The sequence below is a fragment of the Nymphalis io genome, chromosome 8, assembly GCF_905147045.1.
Source record: "Nymphalis io chromosome 8, ilAglIoxx1.1, whole genome shotgun sequence".
Classification (NCBI taxonomy): Eukaryota; Metazoa; Arthropoda; class Insecta; order Lepidoptera; family Nymphalidae; genus Nymphalis; species Nymphalis io.
Window position 1 is genome coordinate 62,743 of NC_065895.1, and position 23,786 is coordinate 86,528.

Here is a 23,786-nt window from a genome sequence, read left to right on the forward strand (position 1 = left end):
TTTGCTTAGTCTTCATACAGTCAACTCAATATAATTTTCATATTTTTTTTATAAGGAAATTAAAACATTTTATTAAATTTGATGCTTATTATTGTGCTACGTGAAAGTGGGAAGAGGGTAAGTACAAAGTACCTAACATACTTAATAAGTGTAAGTACCTACTTTTTGATATGTACGCATAATATGATAGGCCATTATTTCGTTATATTGAACAATCATGTTCAGATAGAGTGAACGTTTGTTTTTAATTGTTTTGAGTTTGGCTTAACGTCGGTTAGTGGTGTTGGTATGAATGTCGCTGGTCGGCGAGGGCGCCAGGTCGAGAGGTCGTGTCGGAAGGCGTGGGGCGTGCGGCGGCGCGGCGCCGCCTCCGCGGTGCGCGCTCGGCGCCCGGCGCCGCCAGTCGCCACTCGCCCTCAGTCTTCGCCGTGCCTCGTTATCATTCGTACGCGTCGCAGCGCACTCGCGATGTCGCCTCGCACTCTGCACTCAACTTTCCGCCGCGCATGCCGCGCAAAGCACGCCTCGTGTCTCCTCGCCGAGTTTCTTCCTGGATATCAGCATTTTGGAGTGGCGGTTCGCATCTTACCGGGCAGCATTAGAGTCGTATTGTTATTTTCTAATACTGTCAGGTAAAGATGTCGTCCGCGCTCCACGTTCTACAGTTTCAACGATGGATTTCGGAAGCTGATCCAGTGAGATCAATCGAATGACCAGGACCGTTGACCAGGACATCGTTAACAGTCCCGGACTTGTCAAGATCGGCTCATGCGGCGCTGCTGGAGGTATGTGCGCTGGCGTTGGTGCGGAGGTTACGTCACGTGTTTGAACCGGTCTCCCGCTTTCGTAACGAGACTTTCAACCACCTTCTTTCGTGTTCAATGTCCGCGATCCGCGGGCCGCCGAGTTCACCTACTTTAATGCAGGTAGTATTAGCAATTCTTGTATTTTTCAAAACATCCACGTGGCTCTGTCATCTGGATCAGTACGTTAAGCCATTTTATTTATAATCATTGAAAATGTTATTAAATAAAAAACATTTTAAGAATCATATATAATTGAGAGTTTCCAAAAATGTATGCAAGCCTAAGCTGCATAACTTTATACAAGCGCATAGTGAGTTCAGCATCAAAATAAGTACATGAAATTGTATATTTGTAACGTGTAGTATAGTTAAATACTTGTGTTACGTTTTTAATTGTTAAAAAACGAGTCTCACATAACAGTTTCAGTATGTCAGTTTACCTCCACGTTACGTACCACGTAGGGAAAACCAATAAGCGACGGCCACTGCATCGTCATTTCATCGGTTAACATTAACATCGCGGCCGTGAATCATATTAAAGTTTCGAGTTAATTGGTTGATTTTACCCGTGTGCTATTGGCGCCACAACAAAAATATGAAGCTTTACAATATGAAACGCTATCCACGCATAAGGGCACGTAGTATATAGTACCCACATTTATTTTTGCCATCTGATAAAAAAGATAGAACAAGATTCTAGCTGCTGTCCGCGATTCTGTTACCCCATGACCGCTAACCTTACCCACTTAACTAATTAAAATTCCTCGTTACGACAATGGCTTGAGTTTTAAACCATTATCTCCATTACTAGACCCCCTGGTCCAGATCTTATTTAAAATTCCGGTTTTAAGTCATGGAGCGTTTGTATTGTTTCGTAATTTCATCTGATTTACATTTTCGCAGCATCTAACAGATCATCAGCCATTCTTCGTTTAAAAGTTTGTGTATCAACAAGTCCGACATGCCGACTATGATACGTGACGATCACATAACATGTCATTGAAAAACAATGTAATATCGTACGGTGAAGCATGGACGAATGGGGGGCTATTTTGGCGTTTTATACTATACTATTCTAGCTTTTAGGGTTGACAGAGATTAATTATTCGTATTGATAATGTAAGACTGGATATAATTATTTATTTAATGTGTTAAATTAGTTGAGTTCGCCTTAGGGCGGACTGGAAGGAGGGAGGGAATGGTGTCTGCCAGCTGCGATGGCCTGGCCCTCGTTAATTCACGAGAGCCTCTGATTATACTGCTGGAGATGTGGTGCATTATTCATTAGTAGATGGAAAGTTTTGACTTTTCGAATATAAAGATGTGGGTCAAGGCCCGAGCTGTCACCTTTGCGTGCTGGCGCGCCACTTTATGCTCGTTTAGATGCAACCTCCTTTTCGAGTTGCTTAATTATGTGCTATAACTTCCGCCTCGAGTGGCAAATGCTTGTGTACCTACATGCTCCACGGAAAATACCACAAACATTTCTATTTTAAAAATACATATTCGAGTACATTCTTATTCATTCAGTCTAAATATGATGCTTTTGTACCTTCTTTCATTTTATTGTTGTATTATTTTCCAACTTTAGTGTGACCACTTTTTAATTTATTTTACGTTATATTCAGGTAATAATTATAAATTGAAAATAAATTTAATTCCTAAAACATGTGTGCTTTTATAATAAAATGGAAAAGAAGATTTTAGGGATCTTAATTGTATTAATTCGAATTCACGAAGATGAAGAGTGAGCGCGGATATAAGGTTAAAGAGAAGAGCGCTATCGACCGGGGTCAGAGGTTGCTTGATATCACATTGTTTTTACTGTGGAAGAATCGCCGCACTATCTATTGCGGTGCGGCGAGGGTTATCGCGTCGATGTTTGACTATTTAAGTAAAGCGGGGCCGACACGCGGGGATCTTATGCTCGGTACTTATTTGTCGCAGGAGAGCTGTGCTGAGCTGCGAAGCGAGCTGAACTTTGCCGCGTCCGAGATCGACCACGAGGCCGGTGAAAGCAGCAGTAAATTAATCGTTCAGGTGGATTCAGCTTTCGAATCGAATTCTTATTGGTACCAGTGTATCCGCTGCGGGACCGGTTCTTAATTTCCTATAGGTGCGCGTTGTGCATCTATTTTGGGAGTCGTTGACCGCTGGTTTGGCACTGCGGCCGGTTTTATTCTGTTCGTGTCGAAGCGTCGTTCCGGGAGCGGCTCGCCGCGCCTCGCCGCCTTCGTGTAAAACGCACGCGTATTTCAGGCGATGACGTAACCGGGGAGTGCGTCGTCCCCGGGCGCCGTGTGGGACAGACCTAATCGAATATGATGTTTTTAATAAGTCGGGGGCCGGTCGTCTAACCCTCGCATAAAGCACTGTTTATTGCCCGTCGGTCGCATGCGGCCCCGTCACGAACATGATATCCCACGTGGCGACTCCTCGCACTGAGCATTGTTGTGGGCTATTTTTATCGGACGCTAAAACGAGCCACAGATCGGCCGCCCGTCGATCCACCGTGAGGAGCGTAAGCAGTGCGTCTTACTTGAGACCTAATCGTCATACACTAATATTTGACTCACTAAACTAAATAGTCGGTCGCAGAAAAACAATTTGACTTGCAAATTATGTACATTAAACGTGAATTTTGTCATGTGTTTTTATTATTGGATATAAATGGTCGGACCAATAATTTGATAATATGGACTATATAGAATTACATAACACTATAGTAAACAGCGCATAAGGTGTTAGGATGTTATCTCGAGTGTAGGAGGTCGGCAGTGCCGTCCGCGAGCGGCGCGAGGCAAGCGGTGTAAGGGGAGCAACAGCTATCGGCTGACCTACGAAGCAACTCTCGGCAAAAACAAGTCAATCCATGGAGCCGAGAGTCCGTGACCCGCTCTCGACTCTCGCGAGCCCCGACAGGTTTGATTGACAACGAGCTTTCGCCCGTAGCCACCAACGCCTAACCTGCACTCCAAATTGGAGCCCATTTACGTGATATTTGTGTCATTTTCGACTACTAAAAGAGGATTTAAAGTGTCAGTAATTTTAATATAAAAGTAAAGTCCCGTCCTCAAGGCTACGGAACAACCGCAGAAGGAGTAAGTCACATTCTAGTTGAGAATCAATTTGGGTCTGTTAAGATAAGAGAGCTAATCGGTGTAGATACTGAAATCATTTTAATACTCCGATAGGGGCTCGATAAGTGTCGATAAGCGACGGTGGCTGGTGTTCAAACAGTGGCAGATATCGCGCCCGTATCGCGGGCAGAGCGCCGAAGTACGAGTTATGTTCGACTGAGAAATGCGAACACTACCTACTGTCGACTGATATAACGCACGTTTTCATAATCTCACAAATTATGCATTTGTCAACTTTCGTCATTTACGAGAAAAGATTTATTTAAAAAATATCACAAAAAACTTGTCAATTAAGTAAAGGAAACTCCACTCAGGGAGTAAGTTTACGGCTTATTCCACTACGCAGCTCCAGTGAGAGTTGGTGAGCAAATGCTATATGTGGTAGAATATTAATCCACTGGTATCATTCGGTTAAGTTGAAGTCCACGTGTTGTTCCTGTGGGTACAACACGTGGACTTCAACTTCAAGTTAACCGTGGAGTTTTACCAATGCCAGTCGTTCAAATATCGCAATTTAACTAATTAGGCCTTTTGGAGAAATTTTAAATTATGAAATATTCAATTTTTTAGCAAACATTATTTTTCTTTGTAAACGATTAACATTATTGATATTTAATTGTTCAAATTTGTCTAGTTCCAGTAATTATACGCAATAATCTAATTACGTGGCCATTATACCATTATGGTATAGAGTTTATGTGTACTACAAACATATAACACAACACAATATTTGTTTGTGTTCGCCTGCCGCTAATCAGCGCACTAAACAGACAGTTATTTAGAAGTTTTATGGTTTGTTTAAATCAATCATAATGTTTACACAGTCACTCCGTTACGCCCTCTTTTTATTTTTATGGTTCTCGGTGTAGCTCTATACGGCCAGTTAATGACGAAGACATGACGAAACTGAGAATAATGTTGTCTTTTTTTCTATTTCACGTCTTCAATTAGACGTCACGTTGACTGTACACTGAATACCGAGCGATATAAGTCAAAATTTCACGAGTTTCGAAGTGAGTTCCTACAAAATATCTCTGCAGGACACAATTGTACGATATGTTTTTATAACTGCAAGAAATATTTTTCTCAATTATAGTAATTACTGCTTTATAATAGTAGTTTAAATTATTTTAGCTACATGTGGTCTCTCGATTTGATTAATAAATATGAAATAATTATTATCAAAAATGTATACGTCGAAGTTTTATGTTAATTCGTTTTAATTTTAATGTATAAAGTAATAATCCAAAGAAAGAGTACAATTAGTTTACTCATCTTTCTATAAATTCAAGATAGAATTGAGTGAGATCGTCTGTTAGGTTTTTGAAAGCTAACATTAATAGCAAGTAAAGGTTATTATATCACATAAGGATAGTTTATATTGAGAATTGAATCCATATAGATCCAAATGATAATAGCTACTGTACTAACGACGAACGCGTGTACTAGTGGCGAAAATACTAGCAGCACTTCCCATTGACACTTACGTTTTTCCAGACGACATAATAGCCACCCCTCCGGATGAACGGAGACAATAAGATTGAGTATGACTCCAAGGTACAAGATGCTTTGATTCCTGTTGATATTCTTGATAAAAGAGCGTCTTTCTGATTGCTGTAATGTTACGGCAAACATTCTCTTAAAGCGAATGCGATGATATTTCGTGGGTACAGTTATATCTCCGAGCGTTCTTCGGCTTTATAATCCTATGCTAATGCAGAGGTGTTTTATTTAAATTTAACTCGTAAAATATAGCTCCTACATTACAGCAGGTTCGTTAACCTCCGAAACTATAAGAATAAAATACAACACTATTTTATGTCCAATATAATTTTTAAGTGACTGCCCACACTAGTTATACTAAAAACGGTTATAATGTTATTAAATATTTTATTATAACCGTCGACGGTATATACAAAGCTGTTACTTTATGCTAAAATTATTTACATTTCACTCTCATCGATGTTACCTATGGCATTGTAATGTGTAATTAATTCAGATCAATGTTACTCAACAATTTTCAGAATATAATCATTAACAAGTTTCACAATAAATGCAACGATAAAATTTGAACGATACAAAAAATCCAAATTAAGGTGAAAATCAATTCTATTATTTATTTTCAGTTGAGTTAATGCTTTAACGCTTAAATGTTAGAACTTATCATTGTGAAGTTTAAAGGAAGAAATAATTGAGTAATTTATAATGATCTTACTAAATTACTAGATTTTTAAGTAAATATTCAAAGACTGACTCATCAAAAATATCCTCCTTAGCAACTATTACTATTACTAGGTAAGCCCTGCCGAGAGGGCGGGCTCTCGTATCGCGGCGTCACGGCTCAATTAGTTGGACTTGTTAACTTTTTCCTATTTGTATGCTCAAGTTGCCTCGCGTTTTCCTCCGCAATCACGCGATTAAATGCTAATTGTTACTTAGGTTTTTGTGTAAGGAATTCGATGTTATCTGTCAGTTTCATTACATTCGGTCGTACTTGTATATACCAAGTATTTATAGTTAGTTTGTCGTTAATGTAATTACGGGCACAAGGGGCACAATAGTATAGATGCAATGGTTCGCAGCGAGTTGGCAATGTATGATCTATCCTCTTTGATACCTTCTAATAAAAAATAACTTTTCTTTTTGTTAAAAAGAAAAGTTATTTTTTATATATAGTTAACGTAAAATATGAAAAATAAAAAGTTTACAAATAACGATGAAAGTAATTATTGTTAAACAAAACAATGCAAAAAACCTCACTATGGTAACAGTTAAGTTTAAGCATCATACTTAAACATTGTGTGACAAGTAACACTTGAAAAGGTATTGAATTTACGGTGACGTATTCAGTGTACATTTTAAGTTTATTATACTAATATACCTGATGGTAGTCTGCAGTGCACTTGCCGTGTGTTTTAAAGAAACACCGGTACATCTTTGTGTAATTGAAAGCACATTTCGGGGTCGTTTGGAAAGGTCATATCTATGTACTGACCTTCGACTTCGATTGATTTTGTCGAATATTCTATAAAAGTAGATACGTAAATAAAGTTACCCGCCAGCGATTGTTTTTAATATGTTGTGCCCTATATATAAGTTGTTGTCGGTCTTTTAATTATTTTTTTGAAGTTTAAATGATGTTCTCGACTATGGCCGTCTCAGGTCTAGTTCCGCGATCGTAAGACGCCTCGAAAAGACATCAACGACAACTGCCGCGGTTCTCGTACATAGAAACTGTTACTCGCAATTATTAGTATTTCCTACATACTTATACTTAAAATAATATGTACCTCGAGTGCAATTCTTCGCATAATTAAAGAAAATTGAAAGATATTGTGTGTGTTCAGCCCCGTTTGTGATGTATATAGTGTGTGTATGTATAAATTATGGTTTAGGTATTACGAAATCACAACTCCCCGTGTTAAGTTAAAGAAAGTATCGAAAGCACAACTTGTTCTTATAATTGTTCGTTCGTATCCGTAACTTGAGTTTTCACGTGACGACTCGCAAACCAGTCTTGATTTTTTGACCTGAATGTGTACATACATGCATACAGAATGTACTGAAATGATATAAAATCAAACTTACCTTTTTGATGATGTTGATGATAGTCTTGAATCGGTTTTAAGGACGGAAGCGGCTTCGCATTCGCGCAGGTACTGATTATTAAGTTTAACGAGTATTTACATAAATTATACATCTTATTCCCTCCACACGTCAGGAACACCGGGTTTTGCCAAAATAATCGGAATTGTGATTGAATGGGGAATGTGGCACTGCTGGCTGTCGCGCAGTTGGTTTTTTTTAATATTTACTTTAGTCCTCAATGTAAATAATTGTTATTGTATGAATATTAAAAATACAATGAATAATATTGTGTTAGCCTTTACGTGAACTGTGATTATTAATATTCGAGGTATGCGTTAGCGTAACAAGAAAATATGTAACAGCTAACAGTGGTAAATGGCACACTAGCATTGCGATACTAAGTATTTTTGCATCTCTGACATGATATCTTATGTAATGTCAGTATTTTGAAGATCTGTCGCTTGCAAAAGTACTGCAGGTTCACGAGAACATTTGCTTAGATACTTAAAACTGGGGAAGCTTATTGATAAGTTACTTAGCCCACCACGCTGCTCCAATGAGGCTTGACTGATACACATGTGCTAGAATAACATCCGACACGTATTAACACATCTCGAAACACGTGACAATATTGGACTGGACGCACATCGGTATTTCGCTGACCATGATTAAAATATACTATAAAAGTTTTGACGATTCACATGAATATTCACAATTAAGGTATTAGAATACAATGTGTTTATTTAAAATTTATTGAAAAAGAAGTTTAATTAAATAGTATAGTTACCTATCTATTTGTCGAAGAATATTTACTTTATGTGTTTATAATAAACCCCCAGTGTAGACAACAACAGCCAACAACAAAAGAGATAAAAGATCGTTTGTAAAATAAGACTTAACCTTACTTAACTTATACTACCTTTTTAGGTAATTCACATTTATTGATATAGTAAGAAGCCTTTCCGATTAATGAATATAATAATAGATTGATAATAGGATTCTACAGACGAGCAATAACACATAATATTATAATTAATTTAGATCGCTTTATGAAAATTAATCAGCAGAATGCGATGTAATCGCATGTTTACGAGCAGTAAGTCAAGCGTTGCGCGGCGCGCGGCGGTCTCGGCGGGGCGGGAGCGCGGGGCGCGGGCGTGCGACACGCGGGGAGCGAGCGGCCCGCGGGCCGTGCGGGCGGCGGGCGGGGTGTGGCGCTACTAAAAACTATTATTAGAGACATTTGCAATTTAATTAGCGCCGTCACTATAATGCCTAGGTGCCCATGATCGCGTGCTTCTGGGTTGCCTGGTGGCCCGCCATTTAGCGCATCTCCGAGTCGGACTGTGCCAAGCTTTTTTGTGTGCTTATTATGCTTAATAAGATCCAAATGTACATATCGAATCATATCTTAGATATCATTAAATAAGTATTTGGTCGATAAGTAAAACGAGTTACCGTAAAAAATACAATATCGACCTTCATTCAACCTTCAAGGAAACTTTTTTCGTGTCGTTTGTAAAACAATTGTATCACTTCTATAGTTGTGGGTAGACTTTAGTCGGTATACTATACAAATTACTATACAAATTATTTGTAAGAATTTTGATAAATGTAACCTCGCAATCGGTATGTTTAAACAATTGTGTAAAGTTGACACAGCTCTCTGGTGGCGCGCCTTTTGTAAAATCGATAATAATCCAGCTACGGCAGTGGTATTCATTAAGGGCACACAGTGTAAAATTACTGCCGAGCGCCGCCGTCGCCTATGTCGTGCAGTGTGAGAGCGTCCGGCGCCTGAGACCGGTGTGAATACTAGTTTCCAAGCGAGTCTATTTCACCGCCATGTAACAAGCGGCGCGACGCGCACCTGCTCCGCCGCGCCACTCTGCACGCCTTAGAACCAGTAGCCGGTAGCCATTCATCCGCTGCCGGTTATTGCGAAACGCCCTCGAACACATAGCAAGCGACGACACCCGTTCTCGCCTCGTCTCCGGCCTCGTTGACTAATGCTCGCACTAGATCTTTGGATCGTACCATAATACAAGTTAAGCTTATTAATTGGTCCGCGGCGTCGCTCGACGTGTAACTGCCAATGTCAGCGAGCTGGTAGCGATGACGAGGACTGAAACAAAGTGCTGACTCGGAACGTGTATTTATAGAAGGCGCTGTCGATGTGCGTCGGTGTGCGTGCGCTGTCCGAGTACCCACTAAAAATACGTCGCGGTGACACACGCACGATACACTGCTCGCTTGTATGTTTGTCAGCTTATCAACTTATATTTTCGGATGTCGGCTGACTTTTGAATTGACCATTAATCGCTGACAGTAAGCGGAAAACGGGTCAATAATAAAGTGCATATCTATAGACACAAATTAATAATAATAAATTTCAAAATATCACGAATAATAGCGCCTCGCAGTTTGGGAGCCTGCACGGCGCACGCGGCTAATTACATCACGGCGGCGTAGACTTTCACTTCACATTCACATGTCTCTCCCAACTTTCATACTGAACACTGACCCACTGTCATATCAACATCAATTCCTCAATTAAATTCATCGTATTAAATGTTTGTTGTAAAAAAATCACGAATTCTAAAAGGCACTCGTAACTTTCGAACTTGTTTTGAACTTTCTTCCTTATAACACTAACTAACTTTCTTCATTGATTAAACTTTTCTGATGTAATGTCTCAATACAATTATGTTGGTATTTATTTTGAGGAAGATTCTTCTTCGCGTTGTACTTTGTACTTATGTTTAATGTTGTTGTCTTTTTATTAAAATACGTAAAATATGCAATAGAGCTAAACAAATATCGCGGTATACAATTTTTGAAACGAATCTTCGAACATGTCAAACAAGTAAACATTTATAACGTTATTTATACTTTTCAATCAATTATTGTAACCTCGAACGACAAAGTTCTAAAAGTTTACGAGATTATAAAACCAAAAAATGTTGATTACAATCTAAGTTAGTTTAGGTAATGAAGTAATATTATGGGTCGATATCGTCGTCGTTAAACGATTTGATGTAATATTTGTAACGGTGCGGTGTCGGGCGAGAGTCGAGACACTACTCCCTACTCACTAGTCAGAGTCGCGAGTCGCGAGTCGCGAGTCCACCGCGACATAAACAAACAAACAACATTTAACTACTCTTGCCAAGTTATTTATTACTCGAAACTATTGTTTATTACAATTCAGTTGCTTCAATCAGATTGCTTTAAAGTTTTATGTTGAAACATCTAATTGATTGACTTGACTAATGCACGGGCTGTGCATCAACGGCTACATTGAAAATATAATTATATAATCGAAATAAAGTAAATAAACTATTGTTATTCAAATACTAATAAAACTTTTTTTAACGCTTCAGAGCTGAGAAAAACCGGCGAATAAAAATTTAGCGTTAAGTAATATGAAAAAGGCGTAAATAATATGACTTTAATAACATAATAGACATACATACATATTTCTTAAGAACTAATAAAGTTGCAGGTACAGCTACCTTTGTAGCTGTATCAAAGCTACATACTCGTACGATAGAACAGTTAAATCTTTATCAAAGCAAAGACAGTCAAATGACAGAGAAGCGAGGACGAGGATGTAGCAACGGCTCGATTTTATTAACTTTTTATTTTTCCCATTTTACTATATTTTTTTTTATAGAATAGGAAGGTGGACGAGCATATGGGCCACCTGATGGTAAGTGGTCACCAAACGCTCTTAGACATTGGCATTGTAAGAAATGTCAACCATCGCAAGATTTTATGTCCCTTGTGCCTGTAATTACACTGGCTCACTCACCCTTCAAACCGGAACACAACAATATAAAGTATTGCTGTTTTGCAGTAGAATATCTGATGAGTGGGTGGTACCTACCCAGACGAGCTTGCACGAAGCCCTACCAGCAGTAAAACATGCTAAACCAGTATAAACATGCTATAATAATAAGTTTTTAATCATTATAAACTGTTTCTTACTTTAACAATAATGTAATTCTATTTAAATAATTACAATTCTGCTATATTATTTTTAATGACATTATTCCCTTTAAAAATAATACTTGCGTTTTCCTTGATGTTGCTAAATATTAAATTAAAAGGTTTTTTTTTAAATATCGCTGAAGCTGAACAAAAGCTTGTAAATTTGTCAATCGACATAATTATTCTACACAAGATTATAAATAATAAAAAGTGTTCCCTAAAATACCTCAGTATAATTAATCAATTTGAAATGCGAGTTTTAGATACACTTGCTCAACTATGCCATCTTTAAAAAATATTGTGTTTTATTTAAAGACTGTAAAGTCTAACAAGGAAACGAAATTATAAGCTGAATGGATGTCACCGCTGCTTTGTTATTAAAGTTTTTTTTTAATAAATATATAGAGCATGGCAATGCTGTATCTTGTAACTCAAATTTGCCGAATTCTCTAACTTTTTTTTTGTGGTGGCTTAATGTTTTTTGACTAATATTAACTTTATTCCCATTATAGGAGTCCTATGTCCTAGAACCAAATATTTAATTTGCTTAAGGTTTTTCGAATAAAACTTAAATTCTAGGCAATATAGCCTTACTAAAATATATACTTCTAACTATTGTTATAATATATTGTAATACTTTAAAATACTAAAACTTTAATATACGTAAGTTGTATACTTATAGACAAAAATGTTTTTTTTTGTTTCGTACTTTTCCGTAGTCGCCGAGAGGTGGGAATGAATATGGCATCCTATTATAGCTTATATTATAATAGATTATATTGTTATTTTTTTACTGTTCACATTCACGAACAGTTCGGGTAGTCTCTTCTGGTCAACTAAGATATTATGTTCAAGGCATAAAGAAAGTTACAATATCGGAATGAATTTATTGTTATTTACTAATCGACAGCAGGTGTCAACTACTGCTGCTAGAAAATAAAAGATTTAATCTGACATTGACATAGCCCGGTGTGAATTGACGAAGGATTTAGAACTCGATATGAAAATAATGAGTGTGTTAGTGAGCGCTTGTTAACGACTTGAGTGTGCGGGGACGGGATCGTTCTTTTTACATCGTTCATTATTTATAATAAATATTGTCATAAAGAAAGTGACATATTTTGACGAGCCTGTTGGCGTGATTGGTTGATGCTTGCCTTTCACGCCGAAGGTTGTGGGTTCGATTCCCACCCAGGACAGATATTTGTGTGCATGAACGTGTCTGTGGTCCTGAGTGTGGGTGTAGTTATCTATATAAGTATGTATTTACAAAATAGAAATAGTATATGTAGTATATCAGTTGTCTGCTTTCCATAGTACAAGCTCTGAACAAGCTTAATTTGGGATCAGTTGGACGTGTGTGAAAAATGTCCCAGGATATTATTATTATATTATTATTACACATTAAATACAAATATGAAGTGGGCAGTGAAGGGAGACCAAATCACACTGTAATCATGTGTGTTGATTTCATTGAAGTTTTGCAGGATCTAAGTGGAATGTAACTTATAAAAAGGGCAATGTATTGAGTGGTGTAGTCGGAGGGTTGTCCGGACGCGGTGAGGTAGGGAGGGTGGGGAGGTATCGGCAGTGACAACTGTTGATTCAGCGACACGATACACCGCCCGCGACGCCAGCCTTGATAACGATACACGTATTGACAGTCGACGCGACGCCAAATTAAATTCATGTCACCCACACACTGGAGGCTGGACGTTTGTAGTGTACCGTCTGCTTTTAGTAAGTTTCATAACATTTAGAAATTACAAAACACTGTAGCATAATTCAATAACTTAGGTATATGTTATTATGAAAGGTAAATTGTAATAACTTAGCCGTTTCCAATTAATTTAATTCATGAGACGTTGGCTCTTAGCTTAAGTAGTTTGATAAATAAATAATCTCTACGATACAATTATATCTCTCAGATACAAAGATATTAAAATGAGTTACTGTTAATAAAATGTCACAATTTTACGAGTAATGAGCTCATCGTTGTGTTTTACATACAACTGAATTAAACAATATATTTTAGGTAAATCGAGGATATAGTAAAAGTAAAAAAGTTGATCGGAGCCAAGGTCCGGGTCGCCAGCATCGTTCGCTCCTCGCTGCGTGGAAGCATCGCATTAGTAAAACCCACGTGTCGCCTCGTTCGGACCGCGGCCGACCGCCGACATGATGCTATCGGCCGAGTAATTTAACTAGCAACAACTTCTCTGTAACTTATACATGTGATGAAATTCTAGGATTGAATGCATAATATGTTAAATGTCCATTCTCTGGGCTAATTGATTTAGTTGCATGTTGCATGCTCTTTGTTTAATTAAGCCTAATGCGAATATAATTTAGGGAAAGATGTTAAACTTGTTTGTTTTTAGTTTTTGGTATGATGAGAATTTTAGACGTCGTTATTATGTTTAAATTAGCTAACTATGCCAAATCTTAATCTCCCTCAGCCATTTGCCTTTCAATTAGAAGAGATAAGTTCACTGCGTTTGTGTATTAGCGCGGCAGTAGTTTCTTTATAATGTAGCGTAATTGAAGTGTAAGGTGTGTCATAGCAAGTGGCCGTGAGTGTCGACTGTCGAGACAAGGTCCTGGCACGCAAAGGTCGCATGCGCAGCTGCCGCTGTTAGCTAGTTGCTATCACTGTCCTCGGCTCATACCCTCCGCCCCTCCCTTTCCCTTTCCGATCGATCGACTTTGTGCTCAAGCTATTTACATTCATCTTTAGACGGAAAAAAATACTGCCATAGTCCAACATACATGACGGAAATCGTTAAAGCGGGATATAGCATATCGACTGTTATAAGAGTCACAAATACTATTCAATTATTACATGTATTTTAGTAATTTACACAATGTCTTGTAGTTATAAAAATCGGGAAACATTGAGATATAGAGAGTATAAAGAAAATAAAGAAATAATTATAAAGAAATCAAAAATTAGAAACTACTGCCATGGCAAAATAAGTAAATACATATATATGTATATATAAATAGATAATGGTGATCCTTCACCTGTAGACACTGAAAAATATAAATCACTTGTTGCTGCGATCACTGGCTCACTCAAACTATATAAACCAAAATGTTCAGCATTGCCTTTTGACCCTGGAATACCCCCCTAGTGAGTCTGCCCAGCTGTACCACCAATGTTATTTTCAAAATGCAAATATAATGTTTCACCCGACTCATCAGTGATCAATACTCCGAGCCTCTAGTCTTGAGTGCCGCAATCATTGTCCGTGTGGTCCGGGCGGTTCATTATAATCATTGCACACAACCTGACATCAAATTAACGGTCTAATTAATATAAATTCATTTGTTTTATACGTTTGATATCAAAAAGTGCATTCAATTTTCTCATTAAAATGTTTATGTAAGTAACAACATGTACATACATACGAATTAAAAACAGCCGTATGATCCACTTCTTTGTAAAGGCTGCTTCTCTTTAACAGAAAAATTGGAGCTTATTCCACCTCGCTGTTCAAATGCGGGTTGGTGCATACACTTGTATCAGGATTTAATTCGACGCTTACAGGCTTGCTAACAAATTCAGGACATCAAAATTCAGTGGTGCTTACTCGGATTAAATCATGCGATCTTCATTTGAGATTTATGTTTCCTACAAAACATGTAGTTGTATATTAAAACTAAAAGTGAGTTAATGTAGTAACAGCCTGTTAATTTTTTGAAGAAGAGGCTTGGAGTGCACTCCACCACGATGGTTCATGCGGGTTGGTATGATACATATGTGCCGGACTTTCGTCCGATACATTTCCTCACGAAGATTTCCTTCGCTCAGCACGAGATGAATGATTACGAACCAAAATTAAGTACATGAAAATTTAGTGGTGCTTGCCGGGCTTGAACCTATAATCATCGGTTAAGATTCACGTAATTGAACCACTGGGCTGTTGCGTTATACGAACGAAACGAGTATTTATATTGAATGATGCTATATTTAAAATAGCATAATTTATTTTAAATATTAGTTACAGCAGTCGAGTAACCAAACAACCGACGCACTCGTAGCGTGGTGTACGGTTTATCAATAGTAATCGTTCTCTTATCGGCCGATAACAGTTTTTGGACGGGTGCCACTGTAATTCGTAAGATATCATTTAATAGTGTTTAAAAATTAAATAATAATAATAATAATAAAATAGTATTCTATATAAATATTTACGTGTATAAGAATGTAATTGAAGTTTTGGTAACATGGGCGATGTTTGGTAATTCGTCTTTTACAGCTGAAATTAAAACGCATTCGTCCTTGTGTGTCGCGCACGTTCCTTGTTGATCAAACACAAGTAACAGTGCGAGTGCTGCACTATAAACTAGCTCGTAGTTAGTAGTAGAAGAGTAGATAAATATCGAAATCACGTAATTCATTGATGTATAGATTCTGTTTACAATTTTAATTACGATAAGCCATCATCTTATTATAATCAGTAATTAGTTAGGCTCCTCTCTTGAATCCATTTCCGCTGGAACCCGCTCCGAGCACCAACACCGCTGATAGCTTTAGGACCTCAGCGGACTGCGGACTTCGAAGGTAACTGATTTTGAACCGGTCGCTAGCCCACGCACACATCCGTCGCCACACCGTCTCATGATTGATTTAATTGTAGTCAGTTTTTGTTAGCACTTAGACATACGGCGATATTATCGGAGTATTTACTGCAGAAACCTCTTGCCACCTGTCTCTGATGGAATACAGGTTTGCATGACAATGGCAGGCTAGATGTTATAACGACGCTAGGAACAAAGAATGTCGTGGATGAAAAGGTTTTATATAAACGTTTCTCTTAAACTTAAGGTTGATAAAAAGAATGTTGACTAGCTGAGGTAAGCCTTCGGTTATATGGTCGTCGATCGAGTACGTATAGGCGTCGATCAAATGCGAATAAATTATACTACGTATGTAGCTTTCAATAAGCTAACCGCACAGGACTATATTCAGTCGTAATGAAGTCGTACAGCGAATGTTAATATCATTAGTGGTCTCTGTCTTCGACAGAGGGCGACAGGAGTGCGGTGCGGAGCGAGCTGCGGCGCATGTCCAAGTGTCGCGTCGCTTCCATTCGGCGGCGGTCGGCGACCCCGCGCCCGCGGCCGTGGTCGCGGTAAACTTTTATATATTTACATCTAGCTTATATTCATGCTCAACTACCTTCATATGATAAGTAATAGTTTTAGAATAACATTTTACGTTTTAAGCTGACATGAAATATGCAAATTATACATTTGGAAATGAAATTAAGCTATCTTAATTTAAGAAATAGGAATAAATTTGAAATAGGAATTCAAGTAGCGAAAATACTCATTATCCTCAATGTAGCTATATTTTTTTTAATTATTTTAAGCTTTGTGTAATCCGTCGTCCGATTTTATGTAACATGTGCACTTGGTCGCCCGTCCACATAACGCTCCAGTCGGTCGACGGTACCGTTATTATCCTCGCCGTCAGCTCACTTCTCGTTCTGAACCTGCTCTGGCCTGCTCTGTATTCTGTACAATTTTGCCAACCATCGCATTTGTAACAAATATGCCACGCACCATTGATTTCTACAAATCACGTTATGCGTTCCTAACGAGTTATCTTGACATACTCATCATATAATTGGTCGGTAAATTTTCTTCGTTATTACATACATAAGCCATTAATTTATTTTAGGTTTAAGTATTAAAATAATCAGAAGATGGTACCTACTTAAATAATACACATCAAGTAATGATTTCAAGTCAAAAACATCGTCATTACGCTGTAACTACCGTGCTTATACATGTCTCCTAAGGTCTGGCAAGTGCTTCATACACAAATACATAAAGATTATACGTTTCGTATAAGGTGTGTGTAGGTTTATATGCCGCGGTACACATGACAGGACGCAGCCTGTTGCTAGGAGCTCGAGTCCCGCACAGCAAAGCGCATTAACACGAAGACCGCCCGGAGACCGGCCGGCAACCGGCTCGGGACCGGCCTGCGACTGCCCGCCGCACGCAACTGTAAATTTGCGCCGATAACTTCTTTGTATTACCTTATACTTACCGATAAATATTTTATCGATACCTCAGTCCTCAGACAACAAGTTTCTTGATGACAGTTTTGATTTATAGGTATCCTGATTATTATTAAACATAGAAATACATAGAAAGAGCGTCCATTAAACATAATACTTTTTCTGTTGATCGAAAATTTTAATGGATTTACTTTAAAAAAAAAGAAACCGTTTAATTTATTAGTGACTATGATCAGTGTATCTATTGATCGCCTTTGGCTAAAACGGAAATAGTAGCTAACAGTTTCTTGTATGTATATTATACACGAACCAAAGATACGCATGGCTTCTTATCTGCTTAAGATGTGTTCATCAGTACATTTGAGAAAAAATATAGGGTCGTCAGAAAATAAAAAAATTGAAACGTACAGACGCACAAGAAGAAAAGAGAAACTGATGCAACAGCCCGTTATTGTCCCACAGCTGGGCAAATGCAACTTCTTTTCTTTAGGAAAGGATTGGAGACTCGGAGCTCATCGCGCACGCAGCTCTATTGCGGACTTGTTTAGACGCTCGCTTGTGTTCTCGTGATGTTTTTCTCCATATCGGGAAACCACTGTGGCGCTTACACTGATTTTAATTAACAATCTTTGATAACGATCCACGTGGTTGACCACTGGGTGAGTTCGGCTCTCTTGCTGAGTAGTTCGAAACATTTTAACAAGTGTTTTCAAATTTATAATATGAAATGTTTAGCTTGTAAGTGAAATGTAGTAACACTTGAAAACAATATAATCAAGATTAGTAATGTCAATTAATTCTTATGAATAAAATATTGCATTATTCATTAAATAGGAAATTATATTCAAAATACGCTATTGTTTAGTGGGAATGTATGAGTAGGTGCGCGCCTCGCGGCGTTTTAGACCTGGTGTACACAGCGGCAGACCGACCGTTAAGTCGTTGGCCGACTGTCGGCTCATACTAATATATGTCGCGCGTTGCTGGGTAATATCTAGCTCAGAATGCTGTAGATCCTTATGCTTATATTCAGATTCCGGCCGATCAATGTTATTGGGGTTTTCTGTCAAGAATTTCTCAACAGCACAGAGAGATTGAGCGACAGAGAGGAGTTGTCGGAGTAGTTACAATCCCGGACTACGTAAAATGTAAGAATAAATATTGAATCAGATGACATTATTTACCAATTATCTAAACTTTCATTGTTATTTAGTTTTTTTTGCCAATAATATCTGACCAAACAGTTAAATCGCGGACGAACACCCGGTAAATGTGTCGTGGCCGATAGGTTTATCGGACGTCATTAATGTGAATAGTCTTTTTGAAATACATCCGACAATAGGCATTAGACATATTTGGCGGGACGATAAATGTGTTGGTACTAATGTGTACCAGCCGTGAGTTTGACCGTTGTGCAAGCTCATCGTCGGAATTTTAAACTAAAGTAATTAACTGTGTGCCACTTTTAACCACGGCCCGACGTGTGGCGAAATATGACAGGTATATTATGGATACATCATTTAATTGCAAGTGAAAGACATCACAGTTTAATTCGAAACGTTTGACGCATCTTTCTGACCAGATTCAGATCGCGACATTCAGAACTTGTCGCAAGTAGAACTGATATGATAGATTTGTAAAATGATGATTTAGGAAGACTATTTTGGCGATTCTTGATTTGATTCGGGCTTAAAATTCGTTAAATAATAATAAAGGCAGAAGTATGTCGCTACTACGTGGTGTAACCGTGGGCCTGTGGGCGGACTGATAGACGAAAGCTTAGGGTGGAACTGTCTGTGACATACAAGTTAATAATATATAATATTTTTTAGCGTTAATATTAAATATTTATTATTGATCCTGATATGTGGGAAATCGTAACGTGTATCACTTTACACTTCGATTTTTTGGAGTCGGAATGGGAAGCGATTCAGCTTTTCTGATATGGACACCGAATCCAATATAATCTAAATATAATAAACTATGTATTGTTAGTTTTTTATATTATAAATAACAGTTTTATATGTTATAAATTTTTATTTGATATAATTAAAAAAAGAATACGAATTTTGGCAAATTAAATACGGATTTCTCATGAATCCGATTTATTAATTAAATAAACAAATAAAACGGTTATTAGGTACTCACACAAACGAAGTTAACATAATTAAAGGTATTTATCATCATAATCATAATGTATCAGAAGCAGACCTGGTGGTAAGCTGTCATCTCTGAGCACATATGTTGGCTCTGTAAACGGCTCTTTATATAACCAATGAGTACGTCACAAGATGTGATTAATATGTATAAAATATTTTTATATACGATCTAAATCAGTTTCATTTATTTTTCTTATAGCCGACTGCTTGTCACTCCTCGAGCTCTATTTGGTTTTATTATAAATGTCTAAGTGGTATTAGTATGAATGAAAACAAATCTGAAAACTAAAACTATTCGCTACACTCAGAGAGCGAACACGTTCATTGAGTAAAAAGAACTCAAAACGCGTTTTTGAGAAAAAAAACCTACAAAGCGTTTCTAAATTCTAAATTAGGTTTTGATATTGTTAATAAAAAGATGTTTGAGGTTCAAAATGCGTTTATAACAACGCGTCATGGGAGTTTTTATAAGAACCCGAACACGAATTTGGCGACATTAATGTTTTACAGTGACGACAACGAGCGTAAATACAACACAACAACATACAACACATATAAGTAAAGATGACAATATTTAATTAGCAGTATATTTTGTAAAGAAACTCGTGAACCGGTACTGAGGTGCGTACTGCCGGTTGCGGTCTGCGTGTGCACCTCGCGCCATTGCGACTCGACTCGCCTCGCCTCGCCTCGTTTCTCCTCGCAGTCGGTCCCTTGTGGTGGTAGTTCGATTGTTTCTGCTCTGTCATTCTGATGTTAAATGAATGGTTCAAACATAATACTCATTAACGAGTGGAATAATTACTATAATTCATTTGAATAGTTGGATAAAATTACTTAAAAAAGTTCGGGTAACATCGTTTTCGAATTTATGCAAAGTACATTATTATTGGAATGTGCTTGTAACCTTTTTTTTAGAATTTAAACCTACCTAAGGAATAACATCTAAAATACAAATATATATATATCTATGTATTAGTGATATCACTCATATGTAAATATTTACTTCTTGTACTTATAACTTCATACAGGAATAAAATATACATTTTCTTAAGCTTTTGTGCCTCAGAGATCAGTTTACGTTAGGGTGTTAAAATATGACAAACCAACAACAAATGTATATTTTGATTTAAAATAAAAGATAATAAATATTAACATTTAAATGAGTATTTTCTATTTATTAATATTAGGAAATAGTTAGGGATTAAAGTTATGATGTTGAAATGATTTATCAATTGTCTAGCAAAAATATCGTGTGTTTTTAGGCGAGTCGTGATTTCGATCAGACGAGGCGCTGCTGCCGCCGCGGGCCCGCCTCCGGCATCTCGCTACCACATTACGCGCACCTCACGATGTGCACTTTACACTATTTTTTAAAATAAGTCTTCTTGTTTTTTTTCTTTTCTTGGACACCGCAAAACCAATACAGTCTTTCCTTGGGCAATATATTAGGTCCTTACATATGAAATTGGCTAAAATTTTAATTGTAATTTATTTGAAAAGATATATTTAATTAATCAAAGTATGCACCGTTGTTATCTATGCACTTTTACCACGTTTTGTCCACAGGGTTGGTTCTGAAGGTCGAAATTTCCAGAACGAAAACGTTGAAACCAAAATCGTACCGTGCTTTCTTTTGCGACACGAGCGCCGTACACATCATTAATCCTTCGAACTGCTTCTGCAGCACTGGTGCCACGGTAGAACTCGTACTCGTAAATATACCGATATTTCATGTTTTCCATTGTGCGGTAATAAGCGACGCCAAAGAAAAAAATAATGAGGAAAAAACAAATGAATGACTGTTTTCAAAACTCAAATGTACCAGCTAAATGAATTTACAAATTTGAATTTAAAATTCTTAACCAAAGAGGAGATATTTCAGATCAAAGTGGTCAGTACGACAAAACGCCAATTTCATATGTAAGGACCTAATATTATTTTCTATAATAAAATTCCTTAAAGACATTCATTTTGCCAATTAATAAATTTAAACATAATGCATAAAAAATCATTAATAAATTACACTTATTACTTAATATAATATTATATAGACATTAGAGAAATTAATTCTATTTAATTAATATATATATAGATATGTAAATTAGTTGGCAGAAAATATTCAATAGACTCTACGGACAGGACCGGCAAGAAACAGATATTTAAACTTTTCCAAACCGATACCTTTACAATTTATTGTTTTAAATATAAGTCTTGCGTAATGCGTAACAGCCTGTGAATGTTCCACTGCTGGGCTAAAGGCCTCGTCTCCTTTTTTTGAGGAGAAGGTTTGGAGCTTATTCCACCGCGCTGCTCAAGTGCGGGTTGGTGGAAAACACATGTGGCAGAATTTCAGTGAAATTAGACACATGCAGGTTTCCTCACGATGTTTTCCTTCACCTTTATGGTGAAAATGAAAAAAGATAAAACACGAGATGAATTATAATCACAAATTAAACACATGAAAATTCAGTGGTGCTTGCCCGGGTTTGAACCCACGATCATCGGTTAAGATTCACGCGTTCTTACCACTGGGCCATCTCAGCTAAATATAGTCTTGTGACATGATAATTCAAAAATGTTTGTAAGCGTCTACTGGAATCGAGTATATTTGCGTTTTTCAAATGATATTTTATTATTTACAGCTCTGCGAAGTAATCATCAAATTATCCTTCAAAGTTTCAGGACATCCTCTGCATTCGATTGTCAGAAAGCTGATGCGAATACCAGATGGCAACTGCGAGAACAGACAATCGTTCGTGGACGAATATCGTGCCGCACAAGAATATTTTATAAGTAGTCTAGCACAGGGATGTCATCTCGAGATATTCTCGAAACTAACGGAAAGTACTCTATTCTTCAAGCGAGGCGTTAGTTTATTTTAAACACTGAATAATGTTTCCAACAAAACATCACAGGTGACAGCCCTAGTTTAAATAAATGTTTGTAAATATATGTTAAGAAACGTTATTACGCTGGCAGTTGGTAGTTAAAGATTAAAATTTTATGAAACTGACAATTGTTTTCGTTATATTATGAAATTAGTTATTGTCGCGTTAGTTACCTTATATTCATAACCAGTTTCCTTCTAAATTATTTGAAAGAATGTTAAGGAAAATACACATCTTGTTACCCTGCAGAACTAACAGTGTTCAATTATAGTCGCTATATGACCTTGGATTTCGAGCCATCATATACAAAATGATTCCCAACAATTTATGCCCATTACTATTCAATCCGTTAACCTTTAAGCTGTTCCGTTGAATTTGTAAGTAATATTATGCGCGTGCGCAGTATTGGTAAAAGTATTTAACTGTTTAAAGTTTTCTATTTCAAATGTTAACCTGTCGGAAGTACTTAAACGCAGACTGATTATTAAAGCGATAAAAGTGATGACAATTAAATACAACGTATGTAGCAATAATTATTTATGTTCAATATATACTCTAGGAAGGTCGGAGACTCGACGGTGTCATGTTTTATATAGATCGCGGGCTTAAATCCGAGCAAGTACCGCGAAATCCTGCGTGTGTTGGATTTGATTCTGACAATCATGTTACACGTATGATAATCAAACCGCACTGGAACTGAGTGGTGAAATTAAACTCAGAACCTTCGTCCCAGGCTGGGAGTTGGGACATTTAAGGGCTATAAGGTCAGATAGCTTTACATTTAAAAGTCTATCAAGGCTACGTAAATAAAGTATACTTTAAATTTGAAACCGATGGTCCAGACCAGCAAGGCGCCACGTATATATATGACGACTAACAAAAATGATATTCGTAAACGAATTTAGAAACTCCTACTGTAGTATCGATATGCTTCAAAAGATTATTATTATTTTAGAACTCGTTAATCGACGGCAGTCGTTTGCTGTCGCAGCTCTTAATTATAATCCTAGTCTAATTGAACTTAATCCAGTTACTGCTAATTAAAACGTAAAGACAACGTGATGTCTCGAGACATTCTCACGTGATATTTTTTTACGTGTGAGACTCCGACGTCGTGGCCGACGTGACGTCAGCATTTCGATGGAACGATTCTTTAATTGTTTTGTATGAATTAC

The 23,786-nt window shown here is 37.3% G+C and overlaps 1 protein-coding gene across 8 annotated transcripts; it reads left to right on the forward strand.

The window, feature by feature from the left end:
- The first annotated feature begins 395 nt into the window (after positions 1 to 395).
- LOC126770243 (uncharacterized) lies at positions 396 to 22,733 on the forward strand. 8 transcript variants are annotated; one of them, XM_050489520.1, is made up of 5 exons: positions 396 to 926; positions 2,753 to 2,845; positions 16,559 to 16,664; positions 21,290 to 21,643; positions 22,366 to 22,733. In XM_050489520.1, the coding sequence occupies exons 1-4, from the start codon at positions 882 to 884 to the stop codon at positions 21,520 to 21,522; spliced, it is 477 nt and encodes a 158-aa protein (XP_050345477.1). In that variant the 5' UTR covers positions 396 to 881; the 3' UTR covers positions 21,523 to 21,643; positions 22,366 to 22,733. The 8 variants fall into 8 exon arrangements, 4 of the variants coding, with proteins under 4 accessions (XP_050345477.1, XP_050345480.1, XP_050345479.1 ...); XR_007669450.1 differs by lacking the exon at positions 2,753 to 2,845; XM_050489523.1 differs by lacking the exon at positions 21,290 to 21,643.
- Positions 22,734 to 23,786: the final 1,053 nt, after the last annotated feature.

Coding starts and splice junctions, on each gene's coding strand:
- LOC126770243 (XM_050489520.1), top strand. CDS start 882: ATGTCCGCGATCCGCGGGCCGCCGAGTTCACCTACTTTAATGCAG. Junction 927..2,752: donor GTTCACCTACTTTAATGCAG/GTAGTATTAGCA, acceptor TATTTGTCGCAG/GAGAGCTGTGCTGAGCTGCG. Junction 16,665..21,289: donor CGCCCGCGGCCGTGGTCGCG/GTAAACTTTTAT, acceptor TTTTGTCCACAG/GGTTGGTTCTGAAGGTCGAA.